Source organism: Pimephales promelas, chromosome 12 (genome assembly GCF_988280905.1).
Source record: "Pimephales promelas chromosome 12, fPimPro1.hap1.1, whole genome shotgun sequence".
NCBI lineage: Eukaryota > Metazoa > Chordata > Actinopteri > Cypriniformes > Leuciscidae > Pimephales > Pimephales promelas.
The window spans coordinates 31,320,342-31,342,574 of NC_142780.1; the positions used below are offsets into that span (position 1 = coordinate 31,320,342).

At 37.4% G+C, this 22,233-nt stretch overlaps 3 protein-coding genes across 3 annotated transcripts; all 3 read right to left on the reverse strand.

Annotated features, from left to right (window-relative positions):
• On the reverse strand, positions 1-1,954 carry LOC120488350 (proline-rich transmembrane protein 1). The gene is made up of 2 exons (XM_039685045.2): positions 1,521-1,954; positions 1-425 (listed from the first exon to the last, which is right to left on the reverse strand). Exons 1-2 carry the CDS (start codon positions 1,842-1,844, stop codon positions 258-260), a joined length of 492 nt encoding a protein of 163 aa, XP_039540979.2. The 5' UTR covers positions 1,845-1,954; the 3' UTR covers positions 1-257.
• Positions 1,955-6,054: 4,100 nt separating this feature from the next.
• LOC148977049 (synapse differentiation-inducing gene protein 1-like) lies at positions 6,055-9,832 on the reverse strand. Its single transcript, XM_089117989.1, has 2 exons — positions 9,392-9,832; positions 6,055-6,522 (listed from the first exon to the last, which is right to left on the reverse strand). The coding sequence occupies exons 1-2, from the start codon at positions 9,713-9,715 to the stop codon at positions 6,364-6,366; spliced, it is 483 nt and encodes a 160-aa protein (XP_088974115.1). The 5' UTR covers positions 9,716-9,832; the 3' UTR covers positions 6,055-6,363.
• Positions 9,833-16,660: 6,828 nt separating this feature from the next.
• Positions 16,661-19,061, reverse strand: LOC120488349 (uncharacterized). Its single transcript, XM_039685043.2, has 2 exons — positions 18,618-19,061; positions 16,661-17,175 (listed from the first exon to the last, which is right to left on the reverse strand). Exons 1-2 carry the CDS (start codon positions 18,945-18,947, stop codon positions 17,005-17,007), a joined length of 501 nt encoding a protein of 166 aa, XP_039540977.2. The 5' UTR covers positions 18,948-19,061; the 3' UTR covers positions 16,661-17,004.
• Between the last annotated feature and the right edge of the window lie 3,172 nt (positions 19,062-22,233).

A 22,233-nucleotide genomic window follows, 5' to 3' on the forward strand; every position in this document is an offset into this window, starting at 1 on the left:
TCAATAGGCCTGTATATTTTGACAGTGAGAGTTTGCATTATGAAACATAAGATAATCAACTTTAAAGCATGTTTTAGTCACATTAATAATTTTACATTAGAGATGAGCCGAACATAGTCAGTCATATGAAACTGCACATTAGTTTGTAGTCTAAAAAACATCGCAATGTGGTTCTAAAATGATACTTGTGACATTATATGATGTTATTTTTGGAAAGCCCTCATTGCTGTTGTCCAGCTGATACGTATGTCTGACAGTTAAGGAGGTGTTTGATGTTTATGCGGAACAACCACAAAAATGATGTAGATAGTGTACGACACTAAGACGGCAAGGCCAATACCAAGAGCAATATGGTTAACAGTGCGCGCCATTTTGGAGTTTCTCTCTGCTATTTGTTGTTGTCCGGACATGTTGGCATTTCTAGTCTGTGAAAATACAATTGAAACATAATGTCACTTGTGTTTTCCAGAACCCATTCTGAGTTTTTTCTGAACAAGTGTGATTAAACTGTTTATTTCGTAGTAAAGCAATGATGGGGTCTATAATTCTAACAGTTTCACATGGTTGTGCTCATGACTAAAATGTGGAACAATGATACACCAGCTGTAATCTGCATTATACTCAATGTGACTTTTTGGGCAATATGGAACCCCAGAGCAAGTTTCATATACACTTTAGAGTCCTGTAATGATTTCATTTCCTGTATCTAAAGCATCATCTATTGCATTTCCTTTTTATGAACCATCAAACTCATTTGGTGTCTTTAATTCATTCTTTAACAATCAGCTATTGCAGGACAACAAAAGTGTAGTAGCTTAGTTGCTTTAGCAGCTTTACATTGTCAATTTATAGAGAGAAATTTCCCAGATGTGCACAAAGCAATAGTAAAATTGGGACTTTGTGTAGTACCTAATTCTCAATACTAAAATGTCACATAATTTATGGGAACAATATATGCTTGAGTAAATGGAGATGAAGATCTGCTCAGTAATGTTAGGAATGGTGAAGCTACATGAACTACTTTTGGTTTGAATGCCAGTCATGAGTAATCACAATTATTTGACTGATAAAGATTTTTGAACACTAAAAAACACTTGTTATTTAGACTGTGATCTCTCTTTTTTTAATTTAACAAAGCATTGTCATCCATTTATTTTAACAAAGTCTTGAAGACCATAGCCAATGGGTAGTTCACCAGTTAATGTGACCAGTTTCTCATTCAATGAGGAAATAAACACAAGATAAAAAGTTTCAGACATCATTCAGAATACAAGCAAGAACAGGAAGTGATTAACTAAAACTGAGAGCAGAATTACTTTTAAGTTTATGCTCTCAGAAGAGATGACTTTTCAGCTGTTTCTTGTATATCGTAAGAGATTTAATACCATTTAAAAAAACAAAAACAGTTAAGATTTAATAGAAAAGATGGTTAAATTAGTGAAAAATCACATTTTATGATCAGCCAGGGTTAGTGTATCAGTTCAGAAAGGGTTAAGAAAGGTATGTGAACTAATACTTACATTGATGGAGTAAATTAGAGCAACAATGCCCAGAGGAAAGCAGCAGCACAGCAGGGTAAAGATGGAATAGCCCAGGTAATCTGGCTGCGGATAGGCCAGTGGGGTGTTGGTCAAATAAACTGCCGGCTGCACGGTGACAGCAGGATGACCTGGATACGGTCCTTGGCCGTATGGTCCTGGAGCGCCGTACGGCTGGCTTTGATAACCAGAGGTGCTCTGAAAGCTCCCTGGAGGAGGGTTTCCATAATGGTCCTGGTATGGTGGTGGCCCAGGCTGCAACAACTTGGATTTCTCAGATGTATTCCAGTTTTCCTGGGGCTCCATTGTTCTGTCTAGTAAACTCACACTGTCTTATTTTCTTTGTACTCTACAGAGAGGAGACACACCTTTGTGGACTCTGGCTAAGAGGAATCAAGTTTTTCTCGGCCACAGACTTTGGCTCAGTATAGTCACATGCTGATTTACAGCAATTATATAGTAGGTGGATTGTAGGAGGAGTTATAAGCAGTGACAGATTCAGTTCCCTCATCACACAGAAACATAGTTTTCACATAGCCTAGTGTTGACTGTAGGTATCTTCTTGACTGTAGGTGCCATCACCATTCTACAGATTTGGTGTAAGCTGCTGTCCGACAAGCCAAAAAACATTTAAAAAGCATTGAAGTATTCAAATTTTAGATATTTACTAAGATCCTTCTGTTTCATTATAGATAGGTACCATTATTTTGAGGGAAATGTGTTCAAAAGTCTGAATATCTGTGTGTAACTTTAAGGGACGTCACTACCAAACACCTTTTTTCTGCAACTAAGCAACATTTTTTGGGTATTTTGTATTCCAAAAAATGTAGTTTTATATACGCCAGCAGCCACAACACCCTGTAGCCCAAGACTGGTTGCCCACTGAAGCTAAGCAGGGCTGAGCCTGGTAGTACCTGGATGGGAGACCTCCTGAGAAAACCAGGTTGCTGGTTCAGAGCTAGAGCTAGTGCCGGTGCAGAGTTGGTTCGAATGACGAGTTTTCAAAGAACCGGTTTGCCTTTCCACAGGCTAGAGAGCCATCACAGAGCCAGATCTTACATTACTGTGTATATCTCATGTTGCCTAGCAACGCTAGCCTGGCACACACAAACACACTTGTTCGAGATGGATCGGCACTGTGAATCTCGAACTGCGAGAGCGATCCAAAAGCAGAAGGAGTCGTATGCTCTACAAACACTCCCGCAGCTCCGCTGCATCTCAAACAAGACTTCTATCAACAATGGGGGTCGTTGCGTTACTATTTATGCAAACCGACATCGGTATCCAACATCGGTATCGTGCAGCTCGCTGTAACTTGCATTAACAGAGATTACAATCGGGCAGCTATTAGCACGATTAGCTGCTATTTAAAAAAAAAATGGCGGTCGCAAGTTTCTGTTTGTCTTGTTGCTCACGGCAACCCCGCCCGCTGCTGCTGACGTAAGCAGTTCTTACTTCTAGACCAGCAATGATTTGGTGCTACTTAAGAACCACTTTTACTGGTTCGGAGCTGGTGCTTTGGTGGTCGAAAAACAAAGAACCAATTTGAAACTAGGCTCTGGTTCCGCACCAGCTCTGCCTTGATGGAAAAGGGGTATGTGTGGGTCAAAGAGCACCGTCCTTTCGGATGAGACGTTAAATAAAAACATTGAAACAATGGAGTGTGTTGTGGTCGCTTCATCTGACAGGGCTTTTAGCTGCTTTATTTTAAAAAAGCATCGAATGGCGCTGTTCTCGACACTCTCGAAGCTTTGGATCTTGTGCCGGAACAGTCAGGGGAAAGCCTCTTTGCTTCATGACCATTCATTTCCCAATCCCCATGATGTGTACAACTGTTCATAACTGTGCTAGTTACCAATGTGCTGGTTTTCATCTTTGAACTAGGCTCAAAGGTATCTTAAATTGTCAGTACCGAAACATGTGGTGAAGTTTAACACATCCCATTGGCATAAAATAAATGTATATTTAATGTATAAATACATTTTGGTTAATGTATTTTTCACCAGGGTGTTCATGGATTTTTTTTTCATTATTCACAAAATCTCTTGTCAGACAGATTTAGCATACACAAACTTGTACAGTACTTCTGAAGCATTTATTTCAACAGTTAAAAAATTAAACAACATTTATTTTCATCCATTTTGTCTATGTATCATCTCACACAATGATTCATCTAACATTATGAAAACATTGGATGGGGTAACTTTAGGGTGGTGAAAGATCTTCTTCAAAGTAAAAGGTTTTGAGGAGATATATTACAAGGAGGATTAAGCCCACGACAACACCGACATGGTTCAGGACGAGTGCAGTTTTAGAGTTGCGCGCTGCTTTAGCCCTCTGTCCAGCAATGTTTGCTTTTTGAGTCTGTGAAAGTAAAAGTGAAATCGTAAATGTCAAAAGACTGAAAAACAGGTTACTGGAAAATGCAAAGCACAATATGCTGCCGAGAAAATGTGAAAAATGTGGCGACTAAAAAGAGTTGAAGAGTTGTGCATATAAATGCTGATTCGAGCTCAGCATTATAAAGCCCCCCCCCCCCCCCCCCCCACACACACACCCAATTTTTTAAATATGTGGTAACCTTTTTATAAAAGTAAACTTTAATGTTCTATTATTCTCATTTTTATGTTATTTTGGATAGATTCGTCTGCTAAATGAATAAATGTAAATGTAATGTAATGAAACTAATGTCACGTTTCAAAGGGAGATGGTCTCTAATATATACAGTAAATATATGTCAGTAGAATTGATTGATGTATCATTATATCATCTATTCAAGAGATTCGTTCAAAAACTAAACAAGCTTTCATTCATTTCCAAAAATGTTTTTAGTTGAATGATATTTGTGTTAATAGACAAATTTTAGACATTATAAATAGAGCATTTTTGTCATAACCTCAAGTCAATTATTTTGTTTAGCTGTCTAACAGTAATACAGTATTAATAATAATACAGATTAAACATTTGACATCCTAGTCTGATATTGTACTAATATGAGATATGATGCTTCTCATCCAATGTGTGAAGTTTTCCAAACCACTCTTTAATTCCTGACTGATTTAATTTAATTTCTGTAAATTTCTGTGCATTTGTGTTCTGCGCTGTGGCTGATTTTATTTGGTAAAATACGGAAAAAGAAAAGATTGAGGTCAGAACTGAAGATGTGGCCCATGACATAAAATTATAAATTATTTTAATAGCATTGTATACACGGAACATTAGAATCAGTAGATTTTGAGGTTGAGTGCATAAAGAATGCTTATACTCTTAATCCAAGGAAATTTCCCTGCAAATATATTTTTGAACAGGAAGAGAAAAAGTGGGAAAAACAAATGTTCTGGGTTATCAGACAACTTTCGTTAAAAAAAAAATGTCTACTGTAAATATTCTAATGCAGTGTTTCACAATCTTCAACACTTTATATAACAGTAAACATTCCATATTCATAAATAAAGTGAAAATATCAAAGACGCATGACAGATGACATCAATTCACAAACATATTTTGCTGCATTACATAATTTGTGTTCTATCAGATAATAATAATTTATGTCCCCAAGAATAAAAACATGATGTTTATATATAGTGAAATATATGTGTAGGTTATTCATCGTGTTTCATTAAGTTATAACATAACAAACATTAAAAATCTGTGTTTTTTTTATTTAAAATTTTATTTTGTTTAAAAAATATATAGATTTTTTGTGTATTTTGCACAAATGCAGCCTTGGTGAGCGCTATACACTTTCAAAAACACTTAGAAAAATCTGCAGACCCAAAACAGACCCTTTTGAATGGTATTATGTTAGGCCTATCTTATTTAAATTTTTCATAATTTGAAAAATCTTGAAAAAAAAAAGCATTCAAAAGTTAAATAAATGAATATACTTACAGCTCTAGAGTAAACAAGTGCACAAGCTCCCAGACAGATGCAGCAGCACAGCATGTTAAACACTGAGTACCACAGGTAATCGGGCTCATGGTCAGCCAGTGGAGCGTTAGCCCGGTACACAGTGGGTTGAACGACGACCACAGGCTCGTTGGGGTGATTCAGGAGCTGGGCATGGAGCTGGATCTGGAGCTGGACGCTGTCAGGATTGACTGCACAATGATTTCCAGGATTGTTTCCCTGACAATATAGTGGAGATGAAGCCTGGGCCATGCCTGGTTGCTTCCACCCTTCTTCTTTAGACATGGTTCTTTGTTTTTTCAATCGAACATTGTGAGTCTCTTCTTAGTACCGTGGCAATTTATAGTGAACCGTGTGAATTGAAAGGGCCTATTTTACCAGTCTAACCACATTCAGTAAAGAAGCAACATGATGGCACAGATACACATTCTCAGGGGCAGTTTACACAACCCCGTTTCCAACTAAAAGCTAACTTTTTATGTAGTTTGGCCGTTCATTTGCACAACAAAGCCGTTTTAGAAAAATGGGTTTCAAAATGCAAGTTTTGGAAAACGATATTGTTATTATCTCCATAAAATACAAAAACTTGAATTTGTGAAAACGGTGAAACGGTGATACATTTTTTTTATTAAATATAATCAAAAGACAGGAAGAAAAACAAACATCAATATGGCTGTATATTTTGACAGTGAGAGTTTGCATTATGAAACATAAGATAATCAACTTTAAAGCATGTTTTAGTTACATTAATAATTGCACATTAGAGATGAGCCGAACATAGTCAGTCATACGAAACTGCACATTATTTGTAGTCTAAAAAACATCACAATGTGGTTATAAAATGATACTTGTGGCATTATATGATGTCATTTTTGCAAAGCCCTCATTCCTGGTGTCCAGCTGATATGTCTGACAGTTAAGGAGGTGTTGTTTGTTGTTCCACCACAATGATGCAGACAATGTACAACACTAAGAGGGCAAGGCCAATACCAAGAGCAATATGGTTAACAGTGCGCGCCATTTTGGAGTTTCTCTCTGCTATTTGTTGTTGTCCGGACATGTTGGCATTCCTAGTCTGTGAAAATAAAATTGAAACATAATGTCACTTGTGTTTTCCAGAACCCATTCTGAGTTTTCTCTGAACAAGTGTGATTAAACTGTTTATATCGTAGTAAAGCAATGATGGGGTCTATAATACTAACAGTGTCACATGGTTGTGCTCATGACTAAAATGTGGAACAATGATACACCAGCTGTAATCTGCATGAATGTGACTTTTTGGGCAATATGGAACCCCAGAGCAAGTTTCATACACTTTAGGGTCCTGTAATGATTTCATTTCATAATCAAATGTTGAAACATGAAGCAGTTCCAGCTTTAAAATCAGAGACAGCAGTTGTTGGGCCACAACCTGTAAGTAGGCCAAGACTTCATCATTTTAAATGTATTTGCATGTAATATAATTCCAGACGTAGCCTTGCGTTTTATTTTTTTCAAATGCCAGCGCTTGCTTTATAGCCACTAGGCTATTAGTTATGCTATTTTGTGTCTACGACAAACGCGTACAAACATGAATTTTAAATAAGTACTAATGTTGTAAATGTATTTTTCATGTATATGTTTTATGACGTTATTTTCGATTTGATCAAGAACGTAAACTAATTCCAACGCTGTTTGAGTATAACATTATTAGCCAGTCAGTTGCTATTGTTGCCGTCAGTGTTAAACAAACGTGTATAAAGTTAAAAAATGTAGCAAATTATCATTCAGAAACGTTTATTAAGAGCCGTATGTGGTGAGTTTCTGTTTGATTCTCTTCATCGCGGCTTTCTCGGTCTGATTCTGCCTCACACCGATACTGCAGTTCGACGCATATTTACATCTGGACCGGAGCTCATGACGTGCACGTTTCGCCCGTAAAGGTAATGGGCGTTAACTTTCCGGACAACGTGAGCGACAGTTTAGTCAATCACAACACACCGGGCCAAGCTAACCAATCTGAGCCCACTACGTGTTTCTGAGGGAGTGTTTTCATAGAATCAGGAAGTCAACCGCTCGTTCGAGGACAGAGGAGAGCGCGGCTGACAATAAAAGTGAAGTTTATGAAAAATAAGACTTTTTAAAAACGAAAAACCACAAATACATGTTATATTACACCCCATAAACACAATCATGCAAAGAAAAAAAGCAGTCAACCCCCCCGTTTAACAATTAATTGCAGGACAACAAAAGTGTAGTAGTTTATCAGCTTTACATTATAGGGGGACCATTTCCCAGATGTGCACAAAGCAATAGTGAAATTGGGAATTTGTGTAGAACCACACCTCTTTCTCAGTACCAAAATGTCACATCATTTATGGGAACAATATATGTTTGTGTACATGGAGATGAAGATCTGCTCAGTAAGTAATGTTAGGAATGGTGAAGTGACATATTACAACTATTTTTGTTTTGAATGCCAGTCATGAGTAATCACAATTCTTTGAATGATAAAGATTTTTTAACACTAAAAACACTTGTTATTTAGACTGTGATCTCTCTTTTTTAATTTAACAAAGTCTTGTCACCCATTTATTTCAACAAGTCTTCCCTTATGAAAGAAAAATATATTTACCAATATATTACTTGAAATATATTGTAATATATTATTTTCCTTTCCATTTCTAATATATTATATATTGGAAATACATGGAGTAATTGATGATACATATCATACAAAATAGCAAAATATACAAATGATTGTCAATACATTGAAATATAGGGTAAATGAATATATAATATATGTAATTACATATCCGAAAATATATGCAATTTTATATTTATTAATATCCACCATAATGTATTACAATTTGTATGGGATAATGTATTGGTAATATATGTAAAGATCTAAGGTCCCATGTATGTTCAACATATAGTAGAATACATTTTAATATGTGTGTGTGTGTGTGTGTGTGTGTGTGTGTGTGTGTGTGTGTGTGTGTGTGTGTGTGTGTGTGTGTGTGTGTGTGTGTGTGTGTGACACATACAATGTACATATACGGTGATATAGTATTCAGTATAAGTACATGTAACATCTAAAATATATGAATACTTAATAAATATTCAACCTGCAAGATATGTGCAAACCTTTACACCGCATATTAACACAGACTAATGGGTAATATATCAAAAGCTATACAGCCTATACACACGTGTGTGTGTGTGTGTGTGTGTGTGTGTGTGTGTGTGTGTGTGTGTGTGTGTGTGTGTGTGTGTGTGTGTGTGTGTGTGTAGGCCATGTATGTATGTATTTGTGTATATATAAACAATATAAAGACAAACTTTAAAAAGACAAACTATATGTAAAAAATATAGTGCCCTTTTTGGTCTTGATTGCAATATATGTATCAATATATATATATATATATATATATATATATATATATATATATATATATATATGGACTATGCATATATTGCAATATATTGGACACTGTAAAAATTAAATCCTATATATGGGAATATATTGCCTAATATATCACATGGTATATTCCAATATATTGCAATATATTTTTGTTTCATAAGGTTTGTTGACCTTAGCCACGGGGTATAGATCACCAGATAATGTGACCAGTTTACTCATTCAATGAGGAAATAAACACAAGACACAAAGTTTTCGACATCATTCAGAATAATACAAGCAAGAATAGGAAGTGATAAAAAAAATGAGAGCAGAATAACTTTTTTTTAAATTTATGCAGTTAAGTACTCTCAGAAGAGATGACTTTTCAGCTGTTTCTTGTATATCGTAAGAGATTTAATACCATTTAAAAAACAAAAACAGATATAGAAATGGAAACAAATAGAAAAAAGGTTAAATTGGTGAAAAATCACATTTTATGATGAGCCAGGGTTAGTGTATCAGTTGAAAGAGGGTTAAGAAAGGTATGTGAACTAATACTTACATTGATAGAGTAAATTAGAGCAACAATGCCCAGAGGAAAGCAGCAGCACAGCAGGGTAAAGATGGAATAGCCCAGGTAATCTGGCTGCGGATAGGCCAGTGGGGTGTTGGTCAAATAAACTGCCGGCTGCACGGTGACAGCAGGATGACCTGGATACGGTCCTTGGCCGTATGGTCCTGGAGCGCCGTACGGCTGGCTTTGATAACCAGAGGTGCTCTGAAAGCTCCCTGGAGGAGGGTTTCCATAATGGTCCTGGTAGGGTGGTGGCCCAGGCTGCAACAACTTGGATTTCTCAGATGTATTCCAGTTTTCCTGGGGCTCCATTGTTCTGTCTAGTAAACTCGCGCTGTCTTATTTTCTTTGTACTCTACAGAGAGGAGACACAACTTTGTGGACTCTGGCTAAGAGGAATCAAGTTTTTGGACTTTGGCTCAGTATGGTCACATGATGATTTACAGCAATTATATAAAGTAGGTGGATTGTAGGAGGAGTAACAAGGCATGACAGATTCAGTTCCCTCATCACACAGAAACATAGTTTCCACATAGTATTGACTGTAGATGCTAGCTTGATAGGTCAGGTTATTTGTGGATTAATGGTTTTTTGGAAAATATATATATATATATATATATATATGGCCATTGAACAGAATTGGTGTAAACTGCTGTCTGACAACCTCCCAAAAAAACATTTAAAACATAAAACATGTGTTCAAAAGTCTGAAAATTTGTGTGTAACTTTAAGGGACGTCACTACCAACACCTTTTTTCTGCAATTAAGCAAAAAATTTTGGGTGTATTCCATAAAATGTAGTTTTTATATACACCAGCAGCCATAACACCCTGTAGCCCAAGACTGGTTGCCCACTGAAGCTAAGCAGGGCTGAGCCTGGTTAGTACCTGAATGGGAGACTTCCTGAGAAAACCAGGTTGCTGCAGGAAGAGGTGTTAGTGAGGCCAGCAGGGGGCGCTCACTCTGTGGTCTGTGTGGGCCCTAACGCCCCAGTGTAGTGATGGGGACACTATACTGTCAAAAGAGCACCGTGCTTCAGATGAGACATATCGGATGAGACAAAACCGAGGCCCTGACTCTCTGTGGTCACAAAAAAGTGGTGTGTAACCCCGGTGTCCTGGCCAAATTTGCCCAGTAGCCTCTGTCCATCATGGCCTCCAATCATCTCTTTATACTAATTGGTTTCATCACTGTCTCCTCTCCAAAAGTAAGCTGGTGTGTGATGGGTGATCTGGCGCGCTATGGCTACCGTCGCATCATCAGGTGGATCTGCACATTGGTGGTGGTTGAGGAGATTCCCCCCTTCCATATGTGAAGCGCTATGAGGTCCCAGAAAAAGCCCTATATAAATGTAACAAATTATTATTATTATTATTATTACTACACTTAAAGGACCGTGAGCTTTGGGTCATAACCAAAAGGACAAGATCCCGGATACAGGCGGCTGAAGTGAGCTTTCTCCACAGGGTGGCTGGGCGATCCCTTAGAGAAGGAGGAGCTCAGAGTAGAGCCGCTGCTCCTCCACATCGAGTTGTTCCGGGTGCGTCCCACCTGGAGGAGGCCCTGTCTCTGACCATGTCTCCCGGCTGGCCTGGGAATGCCTTGTGTCCCACGAAGAGCTATGAGGGAGAGGGAAGTCTGGGCATCTCTGCTTAGACTGCTGCCCCCGCGACCCGGCCCCGGATAAGAGGAAAAAGATAGATGGATGGATGCATTAGTGATGTTACGTATGACACTGAAGCTTCGATCGCAGATGCGACACAATTTCTATTGAAGCCCCGTATTGTGTATTCGTTTCTCAGAGTCACGTGATCGATGACAAATGTAGCCTCACTTTCTGTCCAATCACGTGTGCGTTTCGCTTTGGGTGTCAGAAGGCTCGAACCCCAGATCTTACTTAGTCTTTGTTGGCTCAGTCTGGTTGATGGGTTTTGGGTATATTTGAATAACCAAAACTACTTATTCTTTTGTTGTTTTTGTGTCTTTTTGATTTTGTAAAATCTTTGCACTTTCCCTTTTTTTTTTTTTTTTAGATATTTTTATTGCTATTTGGGGTTTGGGTGGGCTTAGAGGAGAGTTGATAGGACGTTGGTTTTTGGTGAAGGGTTTGTTCGGCAAAAGCCAAAAAAGGAAGGAAGACTTCCCCTATCTGGGAATAATCTGAGCTTATAGCTTCCAATGTATGAATTTCTAAAAAAGAAGAAAAGAAAAAAAACATTTATTTATTTATATTATTTAAAATTGTAATTATTTTATAGTTTTATTTTATAATTGTTGTACAGTCACTCGTAATAATTTTTTTTTCTCCTCACACACTTCTGAGGTGTAAACCTTTGGCTTAGGTTGGACAGTGCTGTATACCAGCACAAACAGAGACCAGAGACAAACATACAAAGAGCTGAAGATCCACTTGAATATACTGGAGAATGCAGAAACATGTTTACCCCCATTGGCATTACAGTTTCTTTAAACCCCGGCCTTCTCTGTACCATGTGAATGAGTGTCCTCTAGGCTGGGGAAGTACTGTCTAAGAGGAGAAATAGACTCAGCCACAACACTGTGAAACAGCTTTTATTTCTAGAAATAAATGCATTCACAGAAAGGTGATAAAGTTTTTAATTATTTTTAAAAAATAATTAAAAACTTTATCACCTTTCTGTCATACAGTTAAGCACATTTAATAACAGACGATCCTATCACACAATGTCCTTATTCACTATGTGTGTGTGTTTGAAGAGAGAGAGATACGTTACAGTAGGCCTACATTGGATCTTATTGAATCATATAAGCCCATTTTATATTTTATTGTCACATTTTAATGGGTAAATGAATTTATTTAATGGACAAATCAAACACAAATATGTAAGGCTTTTTATTTGTACACATAACATTGAAACTATGGAGTGTGTTGTGGTTGCTTCATCTCACAGAGCTTCTTACAAAGGCTTCTGGCTGCTTTATTTTTAATAAGCATCGAATGGCGCTGTTCTCGACACTCTTGAAGCTTTGAATCTTTTGCCGGAACAGTCAGGGGAAAGCCTCTTTGCTTCATGACCATTCATTTCCCAATCCCCATGATGTGTACAACTGTAACTGCTAGTTACAAATGTGCTGGTTTTCATCTTTGAACTATAGGCTCAAAGGTATCTTAAATTGTCACTACCGAAACAGTCACTACCGAAATATGTGGTGAAGTTTAACACATCCCATTGGCATAAAATAAATGCATTTATACATGTGATGTATAAATAGATTTTGGTTCATTTATTTTTCACTAGGGTGTTCATAGATTTTCTTTTTTATTATTCACAAAATCTCTTGTCAGACAGATTTAGTATACAAAAACTTGTACTTCTGAAGCATTTATTTCAACAATTAAAAAAATGAAACAACAATTATTTTCATACATTTTGTCAATGTATTATCTCGGACAATGATTCATCTAACATTATGAAAACATTGCAAGGGGTACCTTTAGGATGGTGAAAGATCTTCTTCAAAGTAATAGGATTTGAGGAGATATATTACAATGAGGATTAAGCCCACGACAACACCGACATGGTTCAGGACGAGTGCAGTTTTAGAGTTGCGCGCTGCTTCAGCCCTCTGTCCAGCAATGTTTGCTTTTTGAGTCTGTGAAAGTAAAAGTAAAATCGCAAATGTCAAAAGACTGAAAAACAGGTTTCTGGAAAATGCAAACCACATTATGCTGCAGAGAAAATGTGAATAATGGTGACTAGAAAGAGTTGTGCATATGCAAATGCTGATTCGAGCTCAGCATTATAAAGCCCCCCCCCCCCCCCCCTTAATATTTTTGTTATGTGGTAACCGTCTTATAAAAGCACATTCAAATGTTCTATTATTCTCATTTTTATGTCACTCGCCTGCTAAATGAATAAATGTAAATGTAATGTAATGAAACTAATGTCACGCTTCAAAGGGAGATGGTCTCTAAAATATACAGTATACATATACAACGCGTTCTCATCCCAAAGCGCCATATAGGACGCTTTTGCAAAAGCGTAAATATCCAACGCACATGGCACCCTTTAACGTCTAATGAGACGCTTCGGTTAATGGTTAAGTTTAGGTATGGTGTAGGGTAAGGGTTAGACCACTAGGGGGCGCCTTCTGCCCAAATATATCTGCATCTCATTTCACGTGAACGGGCTCACATATATATGTCAGTAGAATTGATTGATGTATCATTATATCATTTATTCAAGAGATTTGTTCAAAAACTAAACAAGCTTTCATTAATTTCCAAAAATGTTTTTAATTGAATGATATTTGTGTTAATAGACACATTTTAGACATTTATAAATAGAGCATTTTTGTCATAACCTCAAGTAAATTATTTTGTTTAGCTGTCTAACAGTAATACAGTATTAATAATAATACAGATTAAACATTTGACATCCTAGTCTGATATTGTACTAATATGAGATATGGTGCTTCTCATCCAATGTGTGAAGTTTTCCAAACCACTATAGCACTCTTTAATTCCTGAGTGATTTAATTTAATTTCTGCAAATTTCTGTGCATTTGTGTTCTGCGCTCTGGCTGATTTTATTTGGTAAATTGCGAAAAAAGAAAAGATTGGGGTCAGAATTGAAAATGTGGCCCATGACATAATATTATAAATTATTTTAATAGCATTGTATACACGGAACATTAGAATCAGTAGATTTTGTGGTTGAGTGCATAAAGAATGCTTATACTCTTAATCCAAGGAAATATCCCTACAAATATAGTTTTGGACAGGAAGAGAAAAAGTGGGAAAAACAAATGTTCTGGGTTATCAGACAACTTTCAAAAAAAAAAAAAAATGTCTACTGTAAATATTCTAATGCAGTGTTTCACAATCTTCAACACATCCATACATATTCATAAATAAAGTGAAAAAAATCAAAGACGCATGACAGATCACATCAATTCACAAACATATTTTGCTGCATTACATAATTTGTGTTCTATCAGATAATAATAATTTATGTCCCCAGGAATAAAAACATGATGTTTAAATATAGTGAAATATATGTGTAGGTTATTCATTTATTTAAAAAATATATATATTTTTTGTATTTTTAAATGCAGCCTTGGTGAGCGCAATACACTTTCAAAAACATTTAGAAAAATGTACAGACCCAAAACTTTTGAATGGTATTATGTTAGGCCTATATCTTATTTAAATTTTTCATAATATGAAAAATCTTGAAAAAAAGCATTCAAAAGTTAAATAAATGAACATACTTACATCTCTAGAGTAAACAAGTGCACAAGCTCCCAGAAAGATGCAGCAGCACAGCATGTTGAACACTGAGTACCGCATGTAATCGGGCTCAGGGTCAGCCAGTGGAGCGTTAGCCCGGTACACAGTGGGTTGAACGACGACCACAGGCTCGTTTTGATTCAGGAGCTGGGCATGGAGCTGGAGCTGGAGCTGGACGCTGTCAGGATGGACTGCATGATGATTTCCAGTATTGTTTCCCTGACAATATAGTGGAGATGAAGCCTGGGCCATGCCTGGTTGCTTCCACCCTTCTTCTTTAGACATGGTTCTTTGTTTTTTCAATCGAATATTGTGAGTCTCTTCTTAGTACCTTGGCTTTTTATAGTGAACCGTGTGAATTGAAAGGGCCTATTTTACCAGTCTAACCACATTCAGTAAAGAAGCATCACTATGGCACAGTTCAGGGGCAGTTTACACAACCCCGTTTCCAACTAAAAGCAGAAAACTTTTTATGCAGTTCGGCCGTTCATTTGCACAACAAGGCCGTTTTAGGCCTGCAAATGCAAACTTTTGAAAAATGGGTTTCAAAATGCAATTTTTAAAACGATATTGTTATTATCTCCATATAAACTACAAAAACTTGAATTTGTGAAAACATTGACATCATGAGCATGCATATTACATGTAAAATGTTCTTTTCTTTACAGTCTGTCAGTCTACAGCGGGGAGAACAAGCATGTGATAGGCCTACACTGCCGATTTTGCTGGTGTTCCCACTTAGTCTCTAATTTTTTTTATCATAGGTACTCTTCAACTGTGAGTGATGGACTCTAAAACAAAAATCCAGAAAATCTTTAAGCAATTCATTTGCATTTTATTGCATGGCATAAGGATTTGATACATCAGAGAAGCAGACCTTAATATTTGGTATACAAACCTTTCCTGTAGTTCTGGTTTCCACACACTGCATCAGGGATTTTGGCCCACTCCTCCATACCTGGAGGTGCCTGGAGGAACCGTTCTTCACTTTGCCGCACTGGCGGAACCGTCTGTAGATCCTCTTGGCACCCTTTAAAAAGGGGCGGTTCTCTGAGGAACACAGGTTTCCTGAGGAACTCTTATATAAGGCACTGTGTGAAACCGCTGTCACAGCTCTATCTAGCTGGCCTCCGCTACACTTACCCTAAACCTTACTTCCGGGTCACGGCACCAAATGTAACCCCTCCAATTCTGCTCACCCCGCTCCGGGTGGGACTTGAACCAGTGTTTCCGGCATGGGAGGCCAAACATTAGAAAATGTAAGTATGTAAAACAGACAATTGTCTTCACGCTCTCAGATACTTTTTTTAAAGTTTAATCTAATAAATCATCAGACTCATAATGTTAAATACATTTCTTGGTCCCACACTTTATATTAAGTGGCCTAATACCTGTGAACTTATGGTAAATATACGTGTTCATAATATTTAACTGCAGTAAGCGCTCATTGGTACATAGTATCTACAGCTTTAATATTTGTCATGTAACAAACCACGGAATAAGTACAAATTTGTAACAGCACATTAACAACACATGTAGTTACCATGTAAGTTCACAGGTAGGTGTCAACACACATGAACAGATAATCCAATTGCAGTATAGTAATTTGGTAGTCCAAATCCGTAGTCAGCCAGGCAGGGGTCAATAATCAAAGCAGTCCAAAAACAAGAAACAAAACATAAACAGACAAGAAACCAACCATAAAGTGCAATGACATCTAACAACGACTCTGTACACATAGCCTACAACAAGACTAACAATGAACAGCTGGGAACAATGATTACGGGGAACAGCTGAGTGCAATGAACTGATGAGTGACAGTGACAGACAGAATGCTGGGAAATTAAGTCAAATGTGAAGGACACCGTGAAAACGAGGACCTCTAGTGACAAACAAGAAACACAACCAGACACTGTGACATTAGGGTCACATTATAAAGTGGGACCCATTTCTTGTTGATTACCAAAGTTTTATGAAATAACAAGAGATAAGAAGAAAATACATGTTTTAATTGATGATGCATGTACAGTCAAAGCTTTCATTGTTTACAAATATGATAATGAAGTTTAAAAAAGCGTGTGTTTTAATTATGTAAATAATAATAATAATGCAGATGAGTTGCATGAAATATACAAATCATTCCTCACTGGCCCTATAGATTAAGCTCCTTATGCATTTGGAGTCTTATACTCTCATATCAATAACTTGAGAAACACTAACATTTAAAAGCAGACCACCCAATGCCTGTGTATATAAAACATGTGTTCATGTCCCCTCACCATCTATAGTTTTCTGGTGTCCTATTTCTTAGACTTATGGTCTGTATGGGCTAGTTACTGTTATATATGTCTGTAATTGCAGTGACAGCAAGAATGAATCTGATGACAATGAATAACCAGAAGAGGAGGCCAACAGCAACACTGACATGGTTAAGGATGCGAGCCATTCTGGAGTTTCTGCTTGCTATTGGTTGGTAACCAAACATGTTAGCATCCCGAGTCTGTGAAAGTAAATTACAATAATATTAAAAATATTGGTATAAAACCTTTATATGAAACATTTTATGACATGCATAAAATCAAATCAAAGGTCTTCACACAATAAGAGAACACAAAATGCCACTCTAAACTAAGAAGAAAATGAGAAATAACATACTGTATATTGTTTTATATTTGAATTATAGTAGCTGTAAAAAACAAAATCACAAAACATATCACAGAGTTATTAAACATCATGATTGGTGTGCATTATTTGCAATTTTGCACTAGTTTTTGCTATCTTTAAATCTGTTTTTAAAAGTTAAGCAACTACAAGATTAACTGATTTGGCATTTTCATGTTTTTGCATGATGACGACACAGAGGTTTCACGATTGGCTGAATTCACCGCATGTCGCGATATTGTGTCATTTTTATCAAAATAAAACGGATTAAAAAAACATAGACCCCACTAGATTGGTATTTACATTATAGGCTTATATTGAACTTATTCTTGCAAAGTATTAAGCAGGAGCCTATACATAACGTATTATGTAAACAAATCTGAAACGTCTGTGTATTTGACAAATATTGCATTTATTTCACTTCAACTGTGGTTAAGAATGCAAACATTCATTTTTGAACATAGAAGCAATATTTTCTGTATAGGCTTCCTTTTCATAGGATTAGGAACTAGGCCTACTGTAAATTGCCAGCAATTCACAAAGTTGTGTTTGAATGCACTCCTAAACATAATGGTTCTTTATCGACAGTAATTCCATGAAGAACCTTTAACATTCATGCATTTCCATTGCATTGCATTTCACTTTATAGTGAAAACGTTTATTTACATTTTTTAAATGTTCTTCAAACCTAGAAAAAAAATGGTTATTTTAAGAACTTTTCCCTAAAAGCCCCCCCCCCTCCTTTTTAAGCGAGCCACACCCTTTAAAAACGAAAGTTAATGGAAGCGCAAAACAGCATTTAATGCTATAAATAGACCTAGATTTAAAAAGGTTAACAACATGCTAAAGATACAATGCTGAAATTTTAACAACGTCCGAACAACGACTCAATATCTTTTGATTCAAATTCAACCTTGATGCAGGCTGTAAACAAATAAAGACTTTCTGAATAATAATTTTTTTTTTTTTACACATTTAAACTCTAAAATATGAATGAACCTTGGTTAATATTCTAGTACAACTTCACCTCATTATTTTGACTGGCTCTATTGTCTGCAGTTCCACGTTGATTCCTTTGACACGAACCAACCATGTGAAGTCTTGTTTAGCTCTTAATATAAAGTGATTTTAACTGAGCTCTATAAACAAATTCAAAACAATATTTATGCCCTATATTATTTTGAAAATAATGTTTAAATTATTTATTTATTTTGTAGAGTTGTTGGCCTCATTTGTGAACATATAAGCAAGGTGAGACGTGGTGAATGACCCAATACTTACAGTGATGGAGTAAACAAGAGCAGCGGATCCCAGAGGCATGCAGCAGCACAGCAGGGTAAAGATGGAGTAGCACAGGTAATCTGACTCTGGATTGGTCAGTGGAGTGAAGGACACATTAACTGGAGGCTGCACAGTGACCACAGTCTGCACCGGATTTGGCCCTTGTACGTACTGGACAGATGCTGCCGGAGCTCCATAATGCTGTGCAGGTTGACCTGGAGCGCTGGGATAACTCTCAGAGGGAGGGAATCCAATAGAGTATTCTGGAGGGTCCTGCTGAAGTGGAAGTAAAGGCTTCCCTACTTCCATTGGAGACTTTTTGGGATCCATGTTTGTCTTGGAATGCGTGTTTTACCTGCAATAAGAAAGATCTGTACGTCTGCCTCTGTTGTAGACAAGTGAAGACTGATCTGCTAAGTGTGTCAAGTTACTCTTCTGGTTACTGGTAGCTGGGTTGTGTTATACAGTAAGGGGAGGAGTGACAAGATTGTTGGCACAGATTCACTGTTGACCAACTTTTCAGTTTGACTGCAGACGTCAACATAGCTTTATGAGTTCAGGAAAGTTAAGTACCAGGTGACATATGGAGATGATTTAATGATTCCTGAGCATGTCTTTTTTTAAATCTTCCTTTTTTTTTAAATCAGGGGCCAGCTGTTCAAAGATAAACTCATCGGATTTTGGTTATCGGATTGGATCAAATCTTGAAAATGGGTTGTTCAAAGGGGAAAGAAGGAATCTGAAATCAGATTACATAACGGAATCCAGTCCTAGTTGTAATCTGGATCAAACCTCCAGTTTGATAAAAAACAAAACAAAATTATCCTGATCCCAATCGGGGGTAGGATTTCAAGGTGTATTCCAGGAAGAAAATGTAGTAATACTTTCGAGATTTCACGTGGTGGAACTGCGCAACGCTTCTAGGTTGCACGTCACACGCATCACACACATGACCAGCATCGGCCAGTAGTGAGTCTACATGTGACACTGACACAACACAGAAGCTATGCGCAGTTACACTACGTGAAATCTCAAGGCCCACAGAGAAGAAAAATAAATAGTGTAATAAAATCGTTATTTATTTTTTTTAATTTTTTGCGCACAAATATTCTTGTCGCTTGATAAACTTAAAGGAACACTCCGACTTTTTGGGACTTTAGCCTATTCACCTTACCCCCCAGAGTTAGATAAGTCCATATACATACATACCTTTTTCATCTCTCTTTTTCTGCTATAAGTCTGTTTGACGCACCCACCGCTAGCCTAGCTTAGCACAAAGACTCGATGTGACTGGTTGCAGCTTTCATACTGATCCAAATGAGTGGCAAAATAACGCAAACGTTTTCCTATTTACATGTTGTGATTTGTATAGTCACATAATGTACAAATAACAAAGTCAAATGAGACACAGACATCTTTTAACCGTATAAAACCTCAGAACTATTCTCTGAAGGCGAAGCACTGCTACTTTGACGGCGTAATAACCGTATCACCTGAGACACGCCGTGGTGAGGAGCGGAGAGTTCGCTCGGTGTTTGGGTAATAGAGTCAGCAATTTATAAATAGTAAAAGCGTAGTTTAGAGTCATGGGTTTTCGCTCTATTGTAAATAGCTGCGACTGTAAACAGGGGAGGTAACCATGTTTCACAGAATAACAACTAAAAACGCTGACTGGATGAAGAAATGGCTAACTTACTCTGGATATTTATCCAAACACACCTGATTATCAAGGGATATTATGTTTGCTCGGTACATTTCAATGAGGACGACTATTTTGAAAAAATGGAATTTTTGTAATTTTTTTTGGAATTTTTTTTGGAATGTGCTGAAGGATACGGCCATCCCATCGATAGCACAGACAGGACAAGTGGATCACCTGCGGCTGAGGTAAGTGTTTTCCGTTATGTTTTTAGATGACCTACTGTAACAGTGCCTTTAGCCAGATCTAATGTAACGTTAGTGACACTATTATATGATTAGGGTATGAATATGTTTTTATCTTGATGCGGTGCGGACGCGCTTGGGGAAAAAAACGAGCGCGTTCACCGCGTTGAACTTGCACCCTGCGCGCGGCGCGCCTAGTAGCCTAAATTTGAAATAACCATGGAAATAACGAACTTGAGCGTGCAAAAGGGTACGATAGGCTGTGAGTTCATTGTGCAAAAACAATTTGTGCTATTACTTTCCCCTTATTCTATCCTATAGTAATGCAATACTGTATATTATATAGGCTACTGTTGAATACATTTGGTTCAGCTAATAAATTGCATTTAAAATATATTGATTCCTGTAATAATAATTATTTATTCGTGATATTTATAAATCTGGGTGCGTTTTTGGTTGGAAATCAATGAAACATGGTACTGTATTACCTGTTTATTGTCACAGCTCATACAATAAAGCAAACACCCATGATAAACTATGCTTTTCTATCTAACGTTAGTAATTGCTGACTCTTTATTCCAACGCTGAGCGAAGCGAACTCTCTGCTCCTCGTCACGGTGCGTCTCAGGTGATTGTTATCACTCTGCCCAAGTAGCACGTGCTTCTGTAGCACACTTGAAGAAATGAACAAGCGTGTGAATGGTTGGGTTCTTTTTATTCAACCAGCGTCATTCGCAACAGCTCCGAGCAACACAGTACAACATAACTCTACGCTTCAAATCTCGTCATTTTCTCGCGTGAACATCACTTTACACTTATAATCTCGTCTAGGTTTTCCTCTGGCTTACCGCCACCCACTGGACACACCTCACATCGCTGTATACCACGAATATTAGTGCATTCTGACTAATTAAATAACCACCATTAATAAAATAACAGAAATAACAAAAAAACATTACACAGGGGGGGTGGGTCTAGCCTTTAACTCACAACTATCTTACAACAATTACTAAATTACATATATTCTATCAATGCATATTCTAGATTTCCCCACACTTCCCCTTCAGAAAATATAGTATTTATACGGTCAAAAGATGTCTGTGTCGCATATGGCCTTGATATTTGCACACTCTGTGACTATACAAACCACAACATGTAAATAGGAAAACGTTTGCGTTATTTTGTCACTCATTTGGATTAGTATGAAAGCTGCAACCATTCACATCCAGTCTTTGTGCTAAGCTAGGCTAGCGGTGGGTGCGTCAAACAGACTTATAGCACGCACGGAGATGAAAAAGGTATGTATGGACTTATCTAACTCTGGGGGGTAAGGTGAATAGGCTAAAGTCCCAAAAAGTCGGAGTGTTCCTTTAAAGAAAGAGCCACTGTAGCCCCTTGGACTATTTTAACGATGTCTTGAACTTTTCTGGGCCATCAAGTTTCAATCCCTTTAGAAGCCTATGGAGGAGTGAGAAAGCTTTCTCTGACCGTCTCAACTCTGTCGTCATCATGTTAAGCCCGCCCGCTGACTCTATAAACGATGTGATTGGCCCTACCAGAGTTGGGGTTTTCCAGCTAAAACGTCTATGAAGAGTTGCAAGACCACACTTTGCTGCAAAATAATTTTTGTGTCTAGATTTCTAAGCTATTTTTTTTTAGGAAGGACTGCCTACCTTGCTTCCTCAAATGAAAGGCGCCTGATAGATACAGCCTGGTCTCAGGCGGAGCATGT

Excerpts from the sequence above, each read along its gene's own strand:
- LOC120488350 (XM_039685045.2), bottom strand. The coding sequence starts at position 1,844 with ATGGAGCCCCAGGAAAACTGGAATACATCTGAGAAATCCAAGTTGTTG. Across the intron at positions 426-1,520 it reads CTCTAATTTACTCCATCAAT|ACTAGAAATGCCAACATGTC; the intron begins GTAAGTATTAGT and ends GTATTTTCACAG.
- LOC148977049 (XM_089117989.1), bottom strand. The coding sequence starts at position 9,715 with ATGGAGCCCCAGGAAAACTGGAATACATCTGAGAAATCCAAGTTGTTG. Across the intron at positions 6,523-9,391 it reads CTCTAATTTACTCTATCAAT|ACTAGGAATGCCAACATGTC; the intron begins GTAAGTATTAGT and ends TTATTTTCACAG.
- LOC120488349 (XM_039685043.2), bottom strand. The coding sequence starts at position 18,947 with ATGGATCCCAAAAAGTCTCCAATGGAAGTAGGGAAGCCTTTACTTCCA. Across the intron at positions 17,176-18,617 it reads CTCTTGTTTACTCCATCACT|ACTCGGGATGCTAACATGTT; the intron begins GTAAGTATTGGG and ends TTACTTTCACAG.